Raw genomic sequence first — 23,287 nt, 5'->3', positions numbered from 1 at the left:
ATCCTTTTGAATTTATTTGCGCTTTGAGTTGAGCTTGCAAAGAAAGTCCTTAGAGGCCAAAATAAAAACAGGATCCAGAATCCACAGATATAACCAAGAATGAAACTCAGGCATCTGGACAGCCTAACTACTAGGCAATCTGCAACTTCTTGTGGTGCCTGCAAGCAACTCAAGCCCACAGACCCCTGGCCACTGCTCAAGGCTGAAACTCAGAGGAAAGGCACAGTCAGCAAAACCTGCTGAGATCAGAATTGGACTGTAGCTGAAGGGCCAGTTGCAGTTGGGGCTTTTGGAAGAGCACCACTAGCAGAGTACGCCGTCACCTGCCTGGACTGCATGGTGATTGCATCCCTCCCTCAGCTCAAGGGGCTGCAGCACCAAGGGGCTTTATACTCTTGGCAATCTACTGCAGCAACCTTTACAACCCTCCCGCACCAAAGACCCCACACATCGTCTTCCTATGACAATGAGGTTTCAAACAATACAGCACCCAACACCCACACCTTAGGCCAATACCCTGTAATCTCCAATTCTAATGCAAGACGATCACAACAGGATTGGGCAGGAAAGCAGTTGAGCTCAATCCATAAAAATAATCACAGAATAATCCAGTCAAAAAATGGGCAGAAGAGCTAAAATGAAACTTCTCTGAAAAGGAAATGCAAATGGCCAACAGGCATATGAAAAAAATGTTCAACATCACTTGTAATCAGGGAAATGCAAATCAAAACTACAATGAGATACCATCTTACACCAGTGAGAATGGCACATATTAAAAAAATAGCAACAACAAATGTTGGCGAGGATGTGGAGAAAAAGGAACTCTCCTGCACTGTTGGTGGGAATGCAAACTGGTCCAACCACTATGGAGAGCTGGGTGGAGATTTCTGGACCTAATAAACATAGAGCTTCCATATGATCCAGCAATTCCACTCCTAGGTATTTACCCAAAGGACACAGAAACATCAATTCCAAAGAACACCTGCACCCCTATGTTTATAGCAGCACTGTTTACAATAGCTAAGCTTTGGAAACAACCCAAATGCCCAAAAATAGATGACTGGATCAAGAAGATGTGGTACATATACACCATGGAATATTACTCAGCATTCAAAAAAGATAAACACATGCAATTTGCAGCAACATGGATGGCGCTAGAAGGGATCATGCTCAGCGAAATAAGTCAGAAAGAAAAAGAAAAATACTGGATGGTCTCACTCATACCAGGAATCTAGAAAACTCAAATAAGGGACCAGGAAAATGAATAACTATAAGAAAGTGAAAATCAAAATCAACAAAAAACTATGAACCAGAGACATTCTAAGGGGGGTGGGGGGCGGGGAGGGGAGGGATTGGGGTCAAAATCGGGGTTGCAATTGTATGGGGAATATAAAAATAAAATTTATTTTAAAAAAAATCACAGAACATCAAACAGAATCAATTAGTAGAGGAATTGACCCCAATCAATGGATCAAGAAAAACCCTGGGAAAAATACCAAATACAACAGAATTAACCAAAACCCTGAAAGAAGATTTCAGAGCAAGAGTCTTATTGAGGCTTACTGAAATTTAGAGAACAATGGATGGACAAAACAAGAAATATAACAAGAAAAGAGCAAGTATGAAAAAGTTCCCAGTAGAAGTCATAAAGAATATAGTAGCGGAACTAAAAAATACAATATAGGGGTGCAACAGTAGACTCACTGGGGCCAAGGAACAAATCAGCAAGATGGAATACAGAGAGTGGAAAGCATCCAAATAAGACCAGCAAAAGTAAAAGAGAATTTAAAAACATAAAGACAACATAAGAGACAGACAATATCAAGAGGAACAACATTTGCATCACAGGAGTTCCAAAAGGAGGAGAGAGAGAAAGGGGCAGAAATCCTATTTGAAGAAATGATAGCTAAGAACTTCCCATAGTAGGGAAGAAAACAGACATTCAGATCCAGGAAGCTCAAAGAGTTCCAAGCAAAATAAATCCAAACAGATGACTAAGACACATTATAATTAATTTTAATGGCTTTTTATAAGAATTTGAAAGAGTTTAGAAAAGTTGTTGATAAAAGATTAATATATAAAAATCAATTTCATATACACTAGCACCAAATGGTTAGAAAATGTAGGCTTAAAAAAGACCATTCCCAACAGCAATAAAAAATAAAAGCACCTAAGAATAAATCAAATAAAAGATATGAAAGATCTTATTTATACAGAAATTTATACAACTTTATTCAAAGTAATAAATGGAGAGGCATATTACGTAAATAGATGGGGGAGTTGAGAGTCTAGATTTCAATTTTTCCCAAATTGAATCTTAAATCAGTGTAATTTCAATTTTTGAGTGTATGTGGAATTTGTCAAAATGAATCTAAAAATGTATATGGAAATGCAAAGGGGCAAGAATAGCCAAGATATTCCTAAAGAAAAATATGATGGAAATTGTGACCACATATTAGAACTATGAAGAAATTATAGAAATTAAGGTGTGTGGTGTTGGTGCAAATAAACCAATAAAACAAAATATAGCAGAGAAACAGACACATCCATATGACAACTTAATATATGACAGAAGTGCCAGTAGGTATGTGGGAAAAGAATGAATTTTTCAACTTCACTAGCACTACTGATTATATGAGGGAATAGCTGGCTCCCTGCTTTATATAGGAGAATTAATTTCCAATAAATGTGAAAGGAAAAACTTTCAACAAAATATACGTGGACTGCATTTATGTTTAAGTAAGAATCTTTCAGAAGACAATACAAAACAATAATTTTAAACCATAAAGGAAAATACTGACAACTCATTAAAATTAATGACTTCTGTAATTAAAGTAAGGGGGAGGGGAGGGAGTAGGATCAAAACAAGGGGGGTGGGAATTGTATGGGGACTATAACCAAGATGAAAATGCATACATTGTGCAAAAATGAAAAATGATGTTAAAAATATACAAAATGAGAAAAAAAAGATAAGTGATAAACTCAGACAATACAATTCTACCATATAACCAACTAAGGATCAGAATTAAAGTTAAATGAAAAACTGCTTTTGAAGAAACAATTCAATAGAAAAATAAGTAAAGAACCCAACAAAACTATTTCATAATTAGGAAAAACCAATGACCAAAGAATATATGAAAAGAAGCATAAATCAGAAAAGTACAAATTAAAGCCACAGCGAGAAATCACTTTATACTCACCAGATCAGAAAATATTAAATAGCTAAAAATATCAATTATTGCTAAATATGGAATCAATGAGAAAACTCATATATTATTGGCTGCCATATAATCAATACAACTTTTTCAAAGGAAAAGTTGGCATTATCAGTTAAGGTTCCAGATAGTCTTTCCACTCCTAAATCTATACTTGTTATACTCTTGCACACAACACAGGTAGCAGGTTCTGGCCGGAGCCCAGGAGCTCAGCTTTTAAAAACTCCCCAATTGGGGCCTTCCTGGTGGCGCAAGGGGTTAAGATGCAACCTATGAAGCTGTCCGCAGCCACTGCAACATGAGTTTGATCCCCTGCCAGGGAGCTACCCAGATGGTGCAGCAGACCTCTCCTGTCTAGCCCGCTGCTCCCCTCAGCAGTGTATTTCAGTCAGTCTGCCTGTTCTGCTCCCTACTCTGTCCTCTGGTGAATCTTCTCACCCCCCGCACCTCTGGCCTGTACCCCTGTTCCTGTATGCATAAATAAATCTTTTATTTAAAAAAAAAAAAAAAAGCCCCCAATGCCGATGAGTCTGTTTGTATGGCTGGAGTACAGAACCCTGCTGCACCAGGTTATACAGACTATACAAACCATGTGATGTATGGTGAACACCTGCTTTCCTTCTGGAAATACAGAATTTCTATGACTGTGACTAATCACACCAGCAAAGAATGTCTGTGTAACCAGCCCTCAATAAGCAATTTGGATTCTGAGTCTCTGATGAGTGTCCAGGAGCAGAAACACACACACACCTGCACCTGCCCTCACTGCTGAAGGCAAGAGTACATTCTTTGTGATCCCTCAGAGGGAGGGAGGAAGAACATTAATTATATATCCAATAAGCTCCACAAACTCCATGTAGGATGAAAAGATTACAAAGGGGAAAGAGGATATTACACCTCATGTTTTAAAAGGAAAGGGAACAATAACGTTTTCCAAAATGGAATCTTGATTTTCTTTAACTTGGAGATAATTGGCTTCCATTTCATTCATATCCCAACAATCTCTCATTAGTTTTTTCACTAGCTTAAGAATTCACATTTGCAAATATATCTGAGATCTCATGTTAAGAGTTTAGATTTTTTTTACAATTAAGACAACATGTTCTGTTTTAAATAGTAATAAAAAGAGCCAACCTGTGGTGTTTGGGGAGTAGCCACACCTGTTGATGAACTTTCTTCACACCATTCATGGTCTACTAGCCCATTTGCATCATTTTCATCATTTGTGGTCATATCTTCTAGACTCAGATTCTTTGACTATTAAAAAACAGAAGAACACTGAGACATCACCACCATGACACAAGTATTAAAATAGCATATTCCAGGCACAGGGCAGAGCCCTGGAGGCAGAAACAATGGAGAGATATTATACTGAAGGAGCTCACCATCCAGTACAGAAAACAGGAAGTCAAAAAATTTTAATTTAAACTACTAGATAGGAGAAATCTCTGGCTCTGAAACATTATGTCTTGGAACATTCTCATGTTATGTGACATACAACTTAACAGTACCAAATAATCGCCATCATACCAGACAAATAACTGTCTTGTAAATCTATAAGTAAAAACCTTTGTAAATCTAAAAAATAAAAAACATAGAAGATGGAACAGAAGAAGGGAAAGGACTTTGAAAACCAGATTTCTTGGATGTGAGAACATGAGATTTCCAGTACCAATGAATTAGCCTAATAAAAGGTCTCCTAGAGACAGGATCGCCACAACAAAATTACTAGACTTTTCTCTCAATAGTTTCTATAAACATTCTTTATAAATAAGGGAAACTGATTCTCAATAAAAAAGGGAAAACTAGATAGACCCTATACCCTAAGGTTTTGAAATGTAACTGGATTTTTTATTTCTTCTTCCTTCCCATTCCCTCAACATCTAGTTAACCTAGGTAGGCAATCTTACCTGATTTTCTTGTACCTCATCCTTTCTTTTCCAGTCCCAATACCACTGTTCTAATTCAAGGGCAAATGTGCCCAGACCTGAACTATACAGACAATACGGTTTCTACCACTAATCCTTCTGCTCCTCAACCAGGGAGGACAAGAATTCTCCAGGATTGCCAATTACCATCAATTAGAATTAGCTATATGGAATGCTAGGCTGAGAAAAATACTAAAGCTAATTCTAGGGTCTGTGGGCAAAAGCACAGTGTTGCAGGAATGACACTGCTTGGGTACTGCAGTAGAGAGTAACAGTACACACACCCCTCACTGAGCAATCCTATATACTACTGCATGAATTTTTCAAAATTACAGTCATGTCAGTGACTTATTATGTCTTGCTCACAAATCCATAGTTTCCATTACCTACAGTATACAGTCTGATCCCTCTGACATGGCATTTCAAGGTTCTCAACAATCTAACTCCACCTATTCTAGCTCACCCCTCCTTCCCCACCCCTTCCTCCGGCCCCTCCTCCCTCCCTTCTTGTCTTGCCTCTGGATCCTTGTCACCATAAAGTTAACTTGACCACTGGTGTTTTCCACTCATGAGCAAGATAGGCACATGGCAGGAGCAATAATGGGTGTTTACCTTAATGTGTGTGAATGGAGTAGTGTTGCTTTGTTCACAGGAAAAAGAAGGAAGCCTTAAGCGAACCGGTTTTCCCCGAGTTTTCTTGGTTAGAAGCAGAAGATAGGTAGCTGTGAGGTGATCATATTGCCACTGGAAGAAAATAAAGCCGATGTTTTTAAAGTAATGTTCTATTTTAAATTAATTTTTCCCTCAATGTATAAGGGTCAGAATTAAATTTTTTTTTAGATTTACAGGGCATAAAATGAAAAATAGTCCCTTCCCCACCCCAAAACATAGGATCCACTTTTAAACATGTTTAACTATTTAAATAAACTATTTCTCCTATATTTACAATTAGACAGATAGATAGATAGATAGATAGATAGATAGATAGATAGATAGATAGATAGATAGATAGATAGACATTTAAAAATATTTTTTAGCTTCAGATATTCAGCTTCAGATTTCCCAGCATGGAAAATAAGAATTTAACTCTACTATAACTCTTTCTCTCTCCACACATTTCCTCTCTGAATTTCCTTACTGTAATTTTCTTAAAATTTTTAGTTAAATCAGTATTTACCTTACTATGATTCTGTAAATAGTATTTACAACTAAGTAAAGGTAATGTTCAAAATATCAACTTGGTGCCCTGACACCAAACAATAAAACAGAGGCCAAGAGGTAAGTGAGTCCTGGGGGAATCCTGCCATGCCAATGATTAACCTTTTAATTGCTAGATGGGGGGAAAGATTGAGGGGAGGTACCCAGGGGCCCTAAGGATATACAAGGGCAACAGGAAGAATACTTGGGGTTGCAGCTCTTTACCAGTCAGTCTGTAAGTATTCTGGTACCTTAACAACAAGTTTGGTGATGCTGTGTAGCCCTACAACTAAACCACACAGGGTGCTATCTTTACATTTCCTCCTTTTTCTTAACTCTTTTCCCTGAAGTTAAAAATTAAACAAGGCAGTTATTCATGTTACTAATTCAACTCTCCAACACTATTCACACCTCCTCTCAACATGTTCACATACATCAGCTAAACTGTTTCCTCTTCCATCTCCCTTTTGGAGACAATCCACCTGATAATTCTCCACTGAACTGGCACCTTAGCCTGCAACTCAACTGTCAGCCTAGGAATTCCCTTCGACTCTATCCTGCCTAGTACACACTCCCATTTTCCAGGATCCTCAGCGTTCCTCTTTCTTAGTTTCCATTGTTTTTTTTTTTTTTTTTTTTTTTTTAAGATTTATTTATTTGTGCAAGCACTGGGTACAGTCGGAAGCGCGGGAGGGTGAGAGAATTCACCAGAGCCAGAGCGGGGAGCAGAGCAGGCAGACTGATGAAATACACTGCAGAGGGGCGCAGCAGGCGCGACAGGAGAGGTCTGTGCGCCATGTGGGACCCTCACCAGCGGCCAGGAATCGAACCAGCGCTGCAGAGGCTGCGAGCAGCTTCGCAGCCCAGCGCTCAACTGCTGCGCCACCAGGGGAGGCCCAGTTTCCATTGTTGTTTTGGTGAAACATATACTCCAGTAACTTCTAGAAGGTAGGTGAATGGGAGGTAAATTTTTTGAGATCTTGTGTCTGATAGATGACTACATTCTAACCTCACTCTTGATTTTCGTTTTGCTAAGCATAGAATTCTAGGTCTGTAATTGCTTTTAGTTTTTAAGGCTCTGTTCCATGGTCTTGCTTTTGGTATAGCTTACTGAAAAATCTAAAGTCTTTCTGACTTTGCTTGATTACATCCAACCCTTTAGATAAGATCTTTTGGCTTATGTCTCAAGAAACTTTTAGGATCATATCCACTCAGACTTCCTGTGGATCTATTTTCAACCATTTTGCTAAGCTTTGGTTAAGTTCCTTCATTCTTAGTTATACTTAGTTCCTTCACTCTTCCTTATACTAATGACAGCCAACAGAAGACTGGAGACATTGGACAAGGGGCACCCCTGTTCCAGTCACAGCTCAGGTGGGGGTGATGAGCCTCTTGGAAATGGATGCATGGGCACATTTAGTCCTTATAATTGATCAGTGAACCACTGCTTCTAAGTGTCTTCCTTATTCAACTCTGAGAATACTGAAATCAGAATTTTGTCCTCTTGGCAGTGGGGATGGGGAAATTCATTCATATCCTTCAATTCTGGAGTATCTCTTTTTTCATTATTTCTCCTACAGTTTCTTCTCATGCTTCTCTGTTTTATCATCCTACAACTTGTTTACCTGTTTGTTACACCTTTCTTATCCCTTTTCTATTTGTGCATCTCTGTCTTTAGGGTTCTACTTTTGAAAGATTTGCCTTTAATTTCATTTTCAAACATTTCTACTGAGCTTTTCATTTCTGTGGTTATATTTATAATTTTCAAGAGCTATCTCTTCAAATGTTCCTGTTTAATCATCTTGTTCCTATTTCAAGAAAGAAATAGGTTCTCTTATCTCTGAAAACATTATCGTTTCTTAGCCATTTTCTTTTACTTCCTGCAGTATCTGTTTCTGAGTATTTTCACTCTTTTCCCCCATCTTCCCTCCAACCCATGCCATTTGTTTTGATTCCTGACTTTCATATGTTAAAGAATTTCCTCAAATGTCTTGTGATCTCTGCTGTCTATTTCTATTTAAAAGTGAAGTGAAGTGAAGAATTACACTACCAGCTAACTAAAGTGTGACTTTTGGCACTGCTCAATACCCTGGGAGCTTTTCCCTATAGTGAATAGACAGGAACCTGAGTCCCCCACACTGGTATAGTAGGTCTTCTTGACTTTTCCCCCTAGAGATGAATCTTCCAATCTTTCTGCATCACCACTGCCAAGAGGACAAAATTCTGAGCTGTGACTGAGCTGTGACTGGAACAGGGGTGCCCCTTGTCCAATGTCTCCAGTCTTCTGTTGGCTGTCATTAGTATAAGGAAGAGAAAGGGACCGAGGGTCCTAGCGTTCCAAATCAGACTTCCAACCAATCTTCCTGTTTTCCACGCGACTCACCTCCCTGACTTCAGAGGTTCCTACTATCTCTGATTCCTGAACCTTCCTGGAGCTCTAGGGTTCTAATCAATTTGCTAATTGCCTTTTCCTACCATGGGCACGTAGCTTTAAGCTTTCCCCAAAATGCTACAGCAGTTGCCATCTAGCCATTTCATAATTTCCAAAACCATAATGACACAACTTTTGTCTCCCATTCTCTTCATCTTTGTGAGTATTTTGCCTGTTTATTGCTTTGTTGTTATTTTAGTGAGTTTTAGGAAATGGGGATGTAAAATATCTGTTCAATCTACTGTGATTAACTGAAAGTTTCTAAATAATATACTCATAAGACTGTGAGACTCTGCCCTCCAAAAGTGTTACATTTAACAACACCGCATAATATTCAATGCTATGTACCTCCTCATAGAGTAGATGATCCAAAGAGGCCTGCTACCACCTGTTTTTATTAATAAGTTTTGTCAGTTAATATTTTAGATGGCCAAAATTACAGTAAATGCTTTGAAATTTATACAACGGGCATATGAAACTAGTGGGAGTAGAAAATGCTATGATAAATTATCATAGTATTTTAATAAATACTATGATAAATTATCATAGTATTTTAATCTAGACAGATTGGAGGTAAGGAACAAAAAGGTTTCACGCAGAAGGTGCTTGGGAGCAAGGTGACAATTACGTAGTCATAACCATTTTCTACTTCCCAAAAACTACATTAAAGAATATTTTTACATCATCCACACAAACTTTTTTTGCAGACACCATTTTGGAAAGAGATGCATAAAGGGATTAAAGACAATAGTTTAGAAACAAATTGCCACTTGCTTATCAACAATAGCACAACCAGGCATTGTAAAGAACATAGTTTTCTAGCCATACCTGGGAGTTTTACAGCCACCTTCTAAATCCTGTCTTTCCCTAGACTAAAAAGCATCTTCCATAACTTTTTTTTTTTTGCCATAGCCTCTAAATTTACTATTCATTACAATAAGATGCTCAGAGGAGATAAATCAGCGTATTAGCTGCACTATCAGGTGATGTCAACCCACTATCTAACACTGCCACTCTCTTCCTTCTTTTCTTCCTGAATTCCTTTTCTCTTCTCCTCACTAAAAAAACCTGTGGCTTAACAAAGCTGTTTCCTTTAAAAAAAAAAAAAAAAAAAAAAAAAAATTTGCTGAAGTCTACCTTGCGAGTTAGAAAACAAAAGAAACATAGAAATCATAGGTAATGAAAGATATGGTAATGAGAACCAGGAGCAAAGTATGGTGCAATCCCTGTCCATCACGTTAGATTACACTCAGAGACAGCTGTGAGTGCCTCTGTTTCTGGGGGAAGTGGGAGAATTTGTATGATCAACAGATTATGCATCTGAAAGAACTAAAATGATCCGACACCAGAAACCATGATAATGATTTCATGGTATTTGGTTCATAAGCTTGAGGGTGATATGATGCCACAGGGTTGCTTCTAGGTAAGAAGAAAACTGCTTTTTGTTTACCTTATTTCTACAACAGAATCGTGGCTCATGTTAAAGAATTTAGAGTAATCAAAATCAGAATTCTGCCAATTCTCTAGACTAGTTTGCTCTGTTTATTTTTTTCTCTGTAGTTCTTAGTAAATGTCATTTTAAAAAAGGATAACCAGCAGACACCTGAAACAAGTTGAGTTGAAATCACACTTCGACATAAAATAAGTGCAATATTTACAGTCATGATAAAATCATGAAAATGCTATACTATTTTTAATGTACAGTTAAGATAAAGAACAAATTCATGTTGTATTTCTTACCAGTGAAATTAAATCCTCCATTGCCTGTCTGGTGTTTCTGTGATGTACAGAAAGTTCTATTACACAGTCTTCATCAAGGTGAATATGCTACAAAAAAAGTTTATGCTTTATTAATGAAAAATTGTAAATTATTGTTTTAAAATCTTTAAATTAGCATGATAACCTTGTAAAATTAAATATCAATATGTAAAAACAACATGAATCTGTCAAACTCTTGGGTAAAATAAGTATCCTCCACCATTTTTTATGACATCAGAAGATGACAACAGCAGTTCAAGAAGATGAGCTCTTCACCAGCCCTTCACACCCTCAGTCATCATCTGCCCCATCATTAAAATTCTATGGTGCAAGGCCTTCCTGGTGGCACACAAGGTTAAATCTCAGCACTATGAAGCTATCAGCAGCCACTGCAGCATGAGTTCAATCCCCAGCCAGGGAGCGAACCCATATGGCGCAGCAGACCTTTCCTGTCTGGCCCACTGCTCCCCTTAGCAATGTATTTCAGTCGGTCTGCCTGTTCTGCTCCCCACTCTGTCTCTGGTGAATCCTCTCACCCTCCCATACCTCTGGCCTGTACCCCAGTTCTTGTATAAAAATAAATAAATCTTGGGCCTCCCCGGTGGCGCAGCGGTTGAGCGCTGGGTTGCGAAGCTGCCCGCAGCCTCTGCAGCGCCGGTTCGATCCCTGGCCACTGCAGGAGGGTCCCACATGGCGTGCAGACCTCTCCTGCCGCCCGCTGCTCCCCTCAGCAGTGTACTTCGGTCCTTCTGCCTGCTCTGCTCCCCGCTCTGGCTCTGGTGAATTCTCTCACCCTCCCACACTTCTGACTGTACCCAGCGTTTGTATAAATAAATAAAAATAAATCTTAAAAAATAAATAATTAAATAAATATTAAAAACTTGACTTAAAAAAAAATAAATCTTAAAAAAAAAGAAAAGGCAACAAGAAAGAAAAAACATCTTCTCTCTCCCCCATAGCTTCCTGGGTTGGTACCTTTACCACAATGTATGTGTGGGAAAAGAAGGGATGCTATCTTCTTTGCACAACTCCTGAACTAGAAACAGTGAAGAGTGGCATGGACAAGCCTGAAAAAAGCCAGCAAAATATGGCTTATCTCATGCCAGGTTTTCCAGAGAGGCTCAATATTTAAGTACTCTGAATTCTTAGCCACACACATGCAAGTTAAATTAAGTACAAAAATGCAAACCAAAAGCTAGCCAATTATTTTGGATTATCCGTGCCTACTACATTTCCTGTTCAGTAGGGCAGAAAATAGAACCGAATATAACTTCTATTTGATACAAAACTTGGGTACTAGAGCTGTGTTTGAAAATGAGAGAGGGAGATCATGCATAGAGTTATAGAATCACATCTATATCTTAAACATCCAAGTAAATCTGAATTACTTTTTATAGTTCACTCTTGATGAAACACAACAGAGAGGGGAAAGCAAATACTTCAAAAAGCAACAATAAATCCTTATAGCTCCTAGCATATAACTCATTTGTCCCCTTGCTGTCTCTGTAAGGCAGACAAGGCAGATGAATGATACTACATGCAAAGGCACCCTATAAATGGCAAAACAAAGCCCAAATATACATAAAAAATTGGTATTAGAATACACATATAGAGGTAAGAAAGTGAATACTCAGAAAAACTTATGCAATGTGCCCAAGACTGGCATTTTTCATTCCGAGCTGAGGGTTTTTTCTACCACACCACAATGCCTCCTCTCCTTGGCGGCTCCAGTAGCTATTCCAACAGAGACTGGATAACCAATGCTCATCGCAAAGGCTACAGCTACTCAGGCTACAAGCCCTGAGTTTCAATTAGTTGCCCTATCAGATTCATCACATCCTGTAGCTCTTCTGTCTGGATTCAAATCCTGGTTCTACATTTACTGATTGTTTGAGCTTGGAAAAGTCACTAGATGATTCTGTGTCAGTTGCTTCAACTGAAAAATGGGGACAATAATATCTATTATCAGGGAGTTGGTATGAAGATTAAATGAGTTAAGAGTTAAAAACATAAAGCCTAAAGAACAATGCCTGACTCTTAAAGATATTATCCTAAGGGTTTTAGCCACATGACGTTATAGTGTAAAATATAGAAATGTATATTAGCACACTACTCTATTATAGCAAATATTCAATAAGCATTAGCAATTATACTAAGAAGTAAGGAAAACTATGTGTTTTTTGGATATCACTCAAAACTACATATTTCACTTAGATTGTGCACTAATTTAAATTTTAAATAATTTTTGTGTTATTGAAATGAGAGACTTTCTTCATTTTGGCATCTGCTCTACTGCAAACAGTGGGATATCTGATCCTGGCCTATTAGGGTCATGCCTGAGAAGACACGCAAAGCCCTCCCACACATGGAGAAATGATGACCCCCAATGGCTGAACACAGGCATTGACACCACCCACTCTCTCCACCTCAAGAGGGGCACATCACAGCTCCCTCGTCCTGCTGTCACACAGCTCACACAGCTGCAGGCTTGGTTGTCCTTAGGCTCTTGGCAGTCACAATTACTAGAATTAAGTTGCAGTTCTAAGTTGCATTTGCTCAAGACATTAAAGATGTCAGGGAAGGCTGACATGACGAGAAATTTTAGGAACTGACAGTCACAGCAGAATGAGAATGGATTTCAGTTCAGGTTGTAGGGCATTAACAGTGGGGTAGACTATTTAAGAAGGAGCTAAAAACAAACCACGTCTGTTTTTCCAAGACCAGATGGCCCCTGGGAAATGTATTTTTTTTAAATATTTTATTTTATATAATTCTTATATCTTTTTTTATCTTTGCACAATGTATGCATTTTCATTTTGGTTATATTCCCCATACAATTGCACCCTCCTCCCTTATTTTGACTCTAGTCCTTCCTTTCCTCACCCCTCCCCCCCCAGACACACCCTAGTGTGTCTCTGGTTTATAGTAGCTTGTGGATTTTGATTTTTACTCTGTATTGATTAGAAAACCTAAATAAGGGACCAGGAAAAAGACTAAATTCCTGCTATGAGTGAGACCATCCGGTATTTTTCTTTTTCTTTCTGATTTATTTCGCTGAGCATGATCCCTTCTAGCTCCATCCATGTTGCTGCAAACTGCATGTGTTTATCTTTTTGATTGCTGAATAATATTCCATTGTGTATATGTACCACATCTTCTTGATCCAGTAATCTATTTTTGGGCATTTGGGTTGTTTCCAAAGCTTAGCTATTGTAAACAGTGCTGCTATAAACATAGGGGTGCCGGTGCCCTTTGGAATTACTGTTTCTGTGTCATTTGGGTGGCTAAATACCTAGGAGTGGAATTGCTGGATCATATGGAAGCTCTATGTTTAGTAGGTCAAGAAATCTCCACACAGCTCTCCATAGTGGTTGGACCAGTTTGCACTCCCACCAACAGTGCAGAAGAGTTCCTTTTTCTCCACACCCTCGCCAACATTTGTTGTTGCTAGTTTTTTTTAAATATGTGCCATTCTCACTGGTGTAATATGGTATCTCATTTTAGTTTTGATTTGCATTTCATTGATTACAAGTGATGTTCAACATTTTTTCATATGCCTGTTGGCCATTTGCATTTCTTCTTCAGAGAAGTTTCTTTTTAGCTCTTCTGCCCACTTTTTGACTGGATTCTTTTCTCTGTTTTTGTTGAGTTTCATCAGCTCTTTGTAGATTTTTGTGATCAGTCCTTTATCATTAGTGTTGTGTGCAAAAATGTTCTCCCAGTCGGTGGGGTTTCTCTTTGTTTTGGTTATTGTCTCTTTTGCTGTGCAGAAGCTCTTTAATTTGATGCAGTCCCAGCTGTTTATCTTTACCTTCACTATCACTGCTTTGGGTGATGTGTCTGTAAAGATGTCTTTGATGTGCATGTTATGTAGTGTTTCGCCTATATTTTCTTCTATGTATTTTATGGTTTCAGGTCTTATGTCTAGTTCTTTAATCCATTTTGAGTTGATTTTTGTGCATGGTGTGAGGTAGTGGTCAAGCTTCATTCTTTTGCAAGTAGTGACCCAGTTTTCCCAGCACCATTTATTGAACAAACTTTCTTTGCTCCAGTGCATGTTCTTTTCTCCTTTGTCAAATATTAGTTGACCATAAATCTGTGGGTTTATTTCTGGATTTTCTATTCGATTCCATTGGTCTGTGTGTCTGTTCTTGTTCCAATACGATGCAGTTTTGATGACTATGGCTTTGTAGTATAATTTGAAGTCTGGGAGTGTGATGCCTCCATTCCCTTCTTTTTTTTTTTTTTTTTTTTTCAGAAGAGCTTTGGCTATTTGGGGGTTTTGGTGATTCCATATGAATTTCATCAATAATTGATTTATTTCTTTGAAGAATGTCATTGAAATTTTTATTGGAATAGCATTGAATCTGTATATTGCTTTTGGTAGGATGGCCATTTTGATAATGTTAATTCTTGGGAAGAGTATTGTTATTTATTGGTATGATTATACCAGAAAGCAAAAACCTCCCAGCAGAACCATCTACACTGTGGCATGTCTGAGCCCTAATTCCAAGTTACTCTGCTAACCAATGCATATATTCTACTCCATTGCTGAAGTTTTGGTGAGTTATCAGAAAATACCCCCAATTAGCTGGGGAAAAAAACTATTAAAATATTTCTCCTTTATAGTATTAAAATACTTTTCTACTAACATCTGTGTGAGGCTATCTATATTTTCTTCATATGTTTCAATCAATATAACAAATCAAAACAAAATGAATGCAGTAGCAGATGAGAAACATTGTCTTTTACTAAGCCAAACGTTAAAGAAATGTGCAAAGATATAAAGTAATGCCATTCTTATTACTAAATTCATTATTTAAATGGTTGTTTTTATTTCTTGATTTCTTTATCTAAAAATGAGGGTTAAGAATTGTTCTGACACTAGGGCCTCCCCGGTGGCGCAGCGGTTGAGCACTGGGTTGCGAAGCTGCCGGCGGCCTCTGCGGCACCGGTTCGATCCCCGGCTGCTCCCCGGCCACCAGAGGAGGGTCCCACATGGCGCGCAGACCTCTCCTGCCGCCCGCTGCTCCCCTCAGCAGTGTGCTTCGGTCCTTCTGCCTGCTCTGCTCCCCGCTCTGGCTCTGGTGAATTCTCTCACCCTCCCGCGCTTCTGACTGTACCCAGTGCATGTATAAACAAACAAACAAACAAATAAATAAATAAATAAAAACATGCCTCTATAAAAAAAAAAAAAAAAAAAAAGAATTGTTCTGACACTGAAGGGTATGCATTCCAAAGTGGCTCTGGGCTTTCCCGTGTGCTTTTCTTTCACCAATGGGACATTAGTAAACATGACGCAAGCAATGCCTGAAAGACGCTTGAACATCTGGGCTTGCCCACTTTCTTGCTTCTTTTGCAATCCAGCTACCATATCAAGAAGCCCAGAGTAACTGACTGGGACACAATGTGGCCCAAGAGCCATTTGTGCCCCCAAGACACAAATATCCACAAATATCCAGTTAGACCGTTGGGCCACACGAGTGACGCCAAGAAAGACTCACAGAAGAGCTGCCTAGGGCCTTGCTGGTGGTCTAGGGGGTTAAGTCTCAGCGCTATCACTTTTATGGCCTGAGTTCAATCCTGGCCAGGGAGCTGACCCACATGGAGCAGCATACCTCTCCTGTCTTGCTCGCTGCTCCCCTTAGCAGTGTTTTTCAGTAGGTCCACTTTTTCTGCTCCCCATTCTGTCTCTGGTGAATCCTCTCACCCACTGTACTCTGGCCTACACCCCAGTTCTTCTACACAAAAATAATATTAAAAAAAAAAAAAAAAAAACCTGCCTAGTTGAGCCAGCCCAAACTGCTGCTCCACAGAATTGAAAATTATTGTTGTATTATGTCATTAAATTTGGGCGTGGTTTTTTAACACAGCAATAGTTAACTAATATTACACAACATATACATATCCTTTAGTAATGTTCACATTTTCTACTAAGTTTAAGTTGTCATTTGTCGCAACATTAATGTAGGAATAATTATTCAAATAAGAGCTTAAAGGACCTAGCACTTTATTACTTAAGTTCTTTCATATACATATGAGACCAGTTCTCAAGGTATGTATGGTCCACAGACCCCAGAGGACTCTCCAAGGTCAAAACTTTTTATAATAATATTGTTTTTCATTTTTCAGTGTTGACATTTGCATGGCTAATGCAAAAGCAATGATGAGTAAAACTGCTGATGCCTTAGTACGAATCAATGTAGAAGCACCAAACTGTACTGAGACACTCTATTCTTTGTCATGCACTCACAGCTCAAAATTTTTTAAAAATCAGTTTCAATTAAAAAAATTGAAATTGATTTTGATGAAGCAGTAAAAAGTCCGAATTTTATTCAATTTTGGTCATTGAATATACACGTTTTTGATATGCTGTGTGACAAAATGGGGAGTATGTATGAAACACTTCTGCATACTAAAGTATGATGGCTGTCTGCAGGAAAAGCACCTGTATGACTGAGCTGGGAGCAGATTCAACCACCTTCTTCACAGAAACACCATTTTTACTTGAAAGAACACTGACAGACTATTGTTATCTAGACTTGGATATCTGGCAGAAATTTTCTCAAAAGTGAACTGTAGGGTAAGGAAAAATGTCAGGCTTTTCTGCCCTCCTGCCATCAGGATAGATGATGGATCCTTGCGGTCCTGAATGCATGCCTGATGGCGGGCACCTGGAATAGGGTGTGGGCATAGGTAGATGGGATTCACCTGGGCTAAGACTGTGCTTTTAAGGGCGGCGTCACGGTGACGCCAGTAGAAGCCAAAAGAGAAGACGAGAGAGAAGCAGAGATCACCGATCACCGGAGAGCCCAGATAGAGTAAGGATTTGATGGGGGCTGGGAGGCCTGCCAGCACCCTTGCCTGCTGTCTACAGGGTAAATCCCAATAAAAGACCTGCAAAAACCACTGAGGACTCTGACTTCTCCTTTACCCAGTCTGCTGGATCATAGAAAACCTGCACCGTGTCCATTCCTGCCCTTACATGAACAAAGTGAAATTGTCACTTCAAGGAAAACAACTGACAGTATTTGTTGCTGTGATATAATTTGGGCTTTCAAGCAGAAATTAGAATGTTGGAAAATTTCTATCTGCCACCATGACCTTGACAGCTTTCCAATTCCTAAAGACTTTCCTGATGAGGTCAATTGATTTTAAGGAAGGTGATTTTTTAAATACTGTATAATGAATAGGTTAAGATTTAAAAGATCTGCATAACTGTGTCAGTCAATATTTTCCAAATGACCAATAATTAAGTTTACATGAGGAAAAGAGCTAATGAGCAAACCACTGGAGTTCAGCGTAATTTATACAGTACAAAAAGTTCACATGTGGTTTCAGATTTCACATGTAACTAAATCTTTAAGAAACTACCACTTGTCAATTTTTAATGGAATATCAGAGAATATCCCCAATTACATGAAAAGCTATTAAATTACCCATTTTCCTGATATACATCTATAGGAGGGTGTATTTTCTTTATACATTTCAATCAAAATAACAGATCAGAAGCAGATGAGATTCAAGTGTCCTCTGTTCAACTAGACTTTAGAGAAATTTACAAAAATGCAAAACAACGTTACTATTGTCACTCAAAATTCATTTTTCAAAGTTGTTTTTCATAAAGATATTTACTTGTGATAAAATGTAATGATTTTTTATTACTTTTAAATGAGTCAATAAATATTGAGTCTTCAGAGAGAAACATTCGAGGACTCTATCACTTCATTACTGTTCTGGGAAATAGAAAGAAATCATACCTTTCTTTGTATAGACGAATAAATAGGCTTGGCAATATTAAGTAACTTACCCATGATTCTCAGAGCACTAGTCACAATCCTGACTACACATGAGAAACACCTGGGAACTTTTAAAACTATCCTTTAATTATTCTGGGATGAGTCATGAATTACAGGCTTTTTTTTTAAAACAGTCCCAGTTGATTCTCACATGCAGCCAGGTTAAGACCCACTGTCCTAGCAAATACATAATTAGGTTACAAGTCTCCAAACACTAATCTGGTATGTCTACAAAATATATTTTGCTTTATATTTAAACACATCACTGTAGGTCCTGAATCCACATTAAGATTACACGCTTAAAAAAAATTCTACTGCATTTCATTTTACTTACAGGATTCTTGCTTTGCCACTCTACAGGACAATTGTAATCTTGCATGATCCAGGGATGGCTCAAAAGATTTTTCATAGAAATTCGTTTCTTTGGGTCCACCTAGTGGCCAATGAGAAGCAGCTAGAGATTACCATTTCAAATAGAGAACATAGAACTCCTTTCCTCCTGAGAACTCAAAATTCATCAGAACAGATGTAAACTTTTAACATCACAAAAACGCTGTCAAAAACCTTAAAGTGGCCTTGAAATAAATTCTTTAAAAGAGTCAATAGAGGCAAGAAAACTATAGCAACCAACACAGGCTTAGAAGATAAATGTTTAACAAACATGAACTTCATTGGTATGGACATTATTCATGAAGTTCAGTCAATCTATTGTATGATGTAATAGTCTTTTGCTGGAAAACCTATTCACAGGAAATATTCACCAATTTAATATTCAAGCAGCCACAATGGAGGGCATTCATACTGAATATGCAATCTCTAACCTCCGATGAGCTTACAATCACATAGAACAAGTTGAAAAGCACACCTTTCTTTTCCATTTGTAATTTTCAAATGTGAGGATAGAAAAATTAATCAACAAAGATTAAGTTTTTTGGAGCTTAGAAGAAAGGATGAGGTGTTTTCAATCTCATTATGGAGATTTGGTGGTCTAGGGCCCTACTTAATCAAGGTGGGTGAGCCTGAGGTAAATTTTGAATAAAAAGTGGAGATGGCTTAATAGATGGAAAAACTGAAAGATATGCCGAATATATAATAATAAAAAAATATTGCACTAATAATGTACTCATATCTTCAAAGTGTATCCTCTTAATCTCATTTTATCCTCGTAACTGCAAAGCAGTAAGGTCAGGCTCAAATCCCTATTTAATGCGTCAGAACCAGGTTAAAAGGCATGCCTACTGATTTTTAGATACTTAGACTTCAGCACTCCTATTTTTCGCCCTAAAAGGTCACTCTAATAAATTTGTGGTTCTTAGATTGTGAGCCCAAGACCAGCAGCAGCAGCATCATTATCTGAGAGTTTGTTAGAAATGCAAATTCTTTTTTTTAATATACATACAAGAGCTGAGGTGCAGGCCAGAGGAGGGGGGGATGTGTGAGAGGATTCACCAGAGAGAGTGGGGAGCAAAACAGACGGATCTACTGATATACACTGCTGAGGGGAGCAGTAGGCAAGACAGCAGAGGTCTGCTACACCATGTGGGTTAGTTCCCTGGCCGGGAATCAAACTCATGCTGCAGTGGCTGCCAATAGCTTCACAGTGCTGAGACTTAACCCCTTGGGCCACTAGGGAGACCCAGAAATGTAAATTCTTAGTCCTACCCCAGATCTATTAATCAAACACTCTTGGGGTGGTACCCAGCATCTTTGTTTTAACAAGTCCATCTGGAAATTCTGATACACGCTAGTTAGTGTTTGAGGACCACTGTGCTAGATCTTGGGGCCTACTCATTTGTGCATCAGGTCATTCAAGCATTTATTCAGTATCTACACCTAAACAACACCTACTCTGTAAGAGGAGAAGAAAAGATAGTAGAGTTGGTGAGAGAAAACAAAAATGATCAAGAAAAAAGGAAGAAAAACCACATCACCAAAGACATATGGTAGAGATTTTAAAAATACATTTGCAACATAATTAAAAAGCATCCAGCAGAGGATATTTGCCCAGTACATATAGTGAATAGAATATTTAAGCAAATACATAAATGATGCTTTATCCCCAAATGTAGTAGACTACAAATATCTTAAAATTGGATCAAACAATTGCAATGGACTTCTAGTATTTAAAAATAATAAAGTTTACCTGCAACATTTGTTGAAGAAGCAGAATGCTACTGGGAGAGAGCCACTTAGGAACTTCATATTTCCCTCTCTACAAAAAAACAAAGAAGACATTTAAGAGATTTAGGTTCAATGAATTTCTAAGGTAGCAACATGCTGGAAGTTAATTTCCAAGTTTGAAGGCTTCATCAACTATAAGATTTGGTCACCATTATTAGTAACAAAAAATATAGTTCTTGCCTCAAAGAATGAAAGCTAGTGAATTAAATATGATTGTCACCACTAAACTATCCACATATCAGAGTGGGACTAGAGCACAGAGGATTTAACAGTGAAACATAAATGTTATAAAGCTTTGGAATCTGTGGTAGGAACAGAAAGCAAGTACATACTGTAGTCAATTTTTATACTGCTGAAGCAAATTTTAGTTTATAACCTCAGAGCAATTGTCAGAATGACGCAGCAGAAAAGCATATTTGGTGGCAGGACATAAGCTGTGGTTAAATACAGGTCACATATCATCCACAAAACAAAATATAATATAGGTCCATGAAGACAAGGACAAGGTCAAGCACATGTGACATGTCTCACACACACACACACCACCCCACCCCCACCCCCGCCAGCCGACAGTATTTGAAGATTAGAAAGGTGGAGGCAGGTAGGTGGATAAGCTGTCAACTACTAGCACCAGCATTAGGGTTCTCCGCTCTTATGAAATGTCTAGGACTTAATTCTTATAGACGTCATTCCAGCTTAAAGATGAGAGGGGAAACAGACAGGTATGGGTCACTCAGGGTCCTAAGTCTATATGACAGGTTGGATTATGCTTATGCTACCAAAGTAATGAAGAAGTGTTATCAACAATGGATTTTAAAAGAAAAGGTGTTGAGATGTTAAAATCACTCAATCACTGACTTAGTCTCTGAGAAGATCAGTCTGACCTAAAGTCTTTTTCTAGAAAGGCAAGACCTTTCCTTTTACAAATGACATCTAATTTTATTAAATTTTTCATTCTTTTTTAACTAGAGTACTCGATATTACCCAGAGTCCACTCTTATCTACACCTTGTCAAGCACCTAAACACTTGCCAATATCAGGAACTGACAAAATCCACTTCAAAATAGTGATGAAGCCCCTAGTTCCCTTCTCCTTACTGTCTTTCATCCAGTTAACTGAACCCCAAGCTGAAGAATAGGGTTACCTGGGCTCTAGGCCTATCCCCAGAAGGATTTCCACCTGCTTCAGCCAACTCTCTAGGCCTTGGCAATAAGTCACAGTCACTGGAGGACTGGTCCTGACCTAGTTGGCCACAACCTCATATTTAAGCTTTTTCTGATTCCTGAGACCAAGGCCCCTTGTGATTCAAATCCTGGGAACCTCACTTGTACTCAGCTAGGCAAACTGAGGATTTACCTGATCTTTCAAACATTTCAGTTTGCTCTTGCCAGGGTCCCCTAGGAAGTAGATGCCAGTCTGGGTAAGGACCCTGCAAACTGCTTACACTGATCAAAGGTCTCACCCACCTGCATCTGCACTCACAATCTGCTTCAGGGTGTCCTCTGTTATGTTTCGCTCACTGATCAGAACATGTCTCCAGCGGACATCCCTGCCCGCTGAATGTCTGCAGTCATTTGCTGCTTGCTCTCTGTGTTGAAAAGAGAGCACTGTATTGAAAAGAACCTACCTCCCATTTCACGGCTGCCTGGAACATGTGAAGGGGTGTTTTTCAGATGTAGTCAAGTTAAGATGAGGTCATATTGGGTTAGGGTGGGCCTAAATTCAATATGACTAGTACTCATACCAGAAGAGGAAAATTTAGACACAGAGATATAAACACATAATGGAGAAAGTCATTTGCAGACAGAAGCAAAGAAGAGAGTAATACATCTACCATCCAAGGAATGTCATAGGTTGCCAGTAAACACCAGAAGCTAAAGAAGAAGAAGAAAAAAAAAAAAGCCGAACACAGAAACTATTGACTGAATGAGCAAAGAAGGATTCTCCCCTAGAGCCTTCAGAGAGAGCGTGGCCCTGCCAATACATTGATTTTGGAATTCTAGCTTCCTAAGAATAAATTTTGGCTGTTTTGAGGCACCATCTTTTGTAGCAAAAACTCTAAGAAACTTATATACCATCTACAAGGGTTTAATTTCCCTAAGTTACCTCTCTCTCACCACTGCTTGCCTACCCCATGGGAAAGTCTGGTTCCAGGTACTAATCCTTTCTGGTCTGCCCCAACACACAGATAATCATACCTATCATAATAAAAGAAATATTAAGCCTTTAAATTCAGAAACTACCATCCAAAACAAACATACTCAACTAAAAGTAGCTGTATTTTATAGAAACCAGATTTGAAAATAAATATTCAAACGAAAGTTCTGAGTAAGAAGAGCACCACCTGAGTGATTTCATGCTCCTTTCTGCCACTTTCTATCACTCCTTTTATCATCACATCTTGAATTCATGAAGAATATGTTAACAGATTCCTGGTGATGTCTTTATGATATAAGCAATCCTATCTAGAAAGGGGCAGAGAAAATAAGTGATTGAGAAATGTGTTTGGAAACAGCAATGAATAGGAGTCATATATTAGGTTTTAGTCCCAGTTCTGCCTTTTGCTAGCTCCATGAACTTGTGCAAATTATTTAATCTCTTTGACCCTGTTTCCTAAGAGATTAGGCTTCTAGAAACAAATTGCTTAGATTCAAATTCAGGATCTACCACTTACTAGCTGAGTGAATGGGTTATTTAGTCTTACTGCAACTCACTTTCCTCAATCATAAAAAGTATAGTAATAACACCCATTCCATAAATGTTGCTAGGATTGAAGGG

The 23,287-nt window shown here is 38.4% G+C and overlaps 1 protein-coding gene across 2 annotated transcripts in view; it reads right to left on the bottom strand.

Annotated features, from left to right (window-relative positions):
* MELK (maternal embryonic leucine zipper kinase) overlaps positions 1 to 23,287 on the bottom strand; it is a 56,401-nt gene that overhangs the window by 9,837 nt on the left and 23,277 nt on the right. For both annotated transcript variants that reach the window (XM_037492732.2, XM_037492731.1), the window contains 5 exons: positions 20,472 to 20,540; positions 18,663 to 18,761; positions 10,512 to 10,598; positions 5,756 to 5,887; positions 4,350 to 4,472 (listed from right to left, as the gene is read on the bottom strand). In XM_037492732.2, the coding sequence (XP_037348629.1) occupies positions 4,350 to 4,472; positions 5,756 to 5,887; positions 10,512 to 10,598; positions 18,663 to 18,761; positions 20,472 to 20,540 (510 nt within the window). The remainder of the gene's footprint in view (positions 1 to 4,349; positions 4,473 to 5,755; positions 5,888 to 10,511; positions 10,599 to 18,662; positions 18,762 to 20,471; positions 20,541 to 23,287) is intronic.

Source organism: Talpa occidentalis, unplaced genomic scaffold (assembly GCF_014898055.3).
Source record: "Talpa occidentalis isolate TD23 unplaced genomic scaffold, MPIMG_talOcc4v2.1 talOcc4.7, whole genome shotgun sequence".
NCBI classification, from domain to species: domain Eukaryota; kingdom Metazoa; phylum Chordata; class Mammalia; order Eulipotyphla; family Talpidae; genus Talpa; species Talpa occidentalis.
This window is presented reverse-complemented; position numbering and strand designations above follow the sequence as displayed.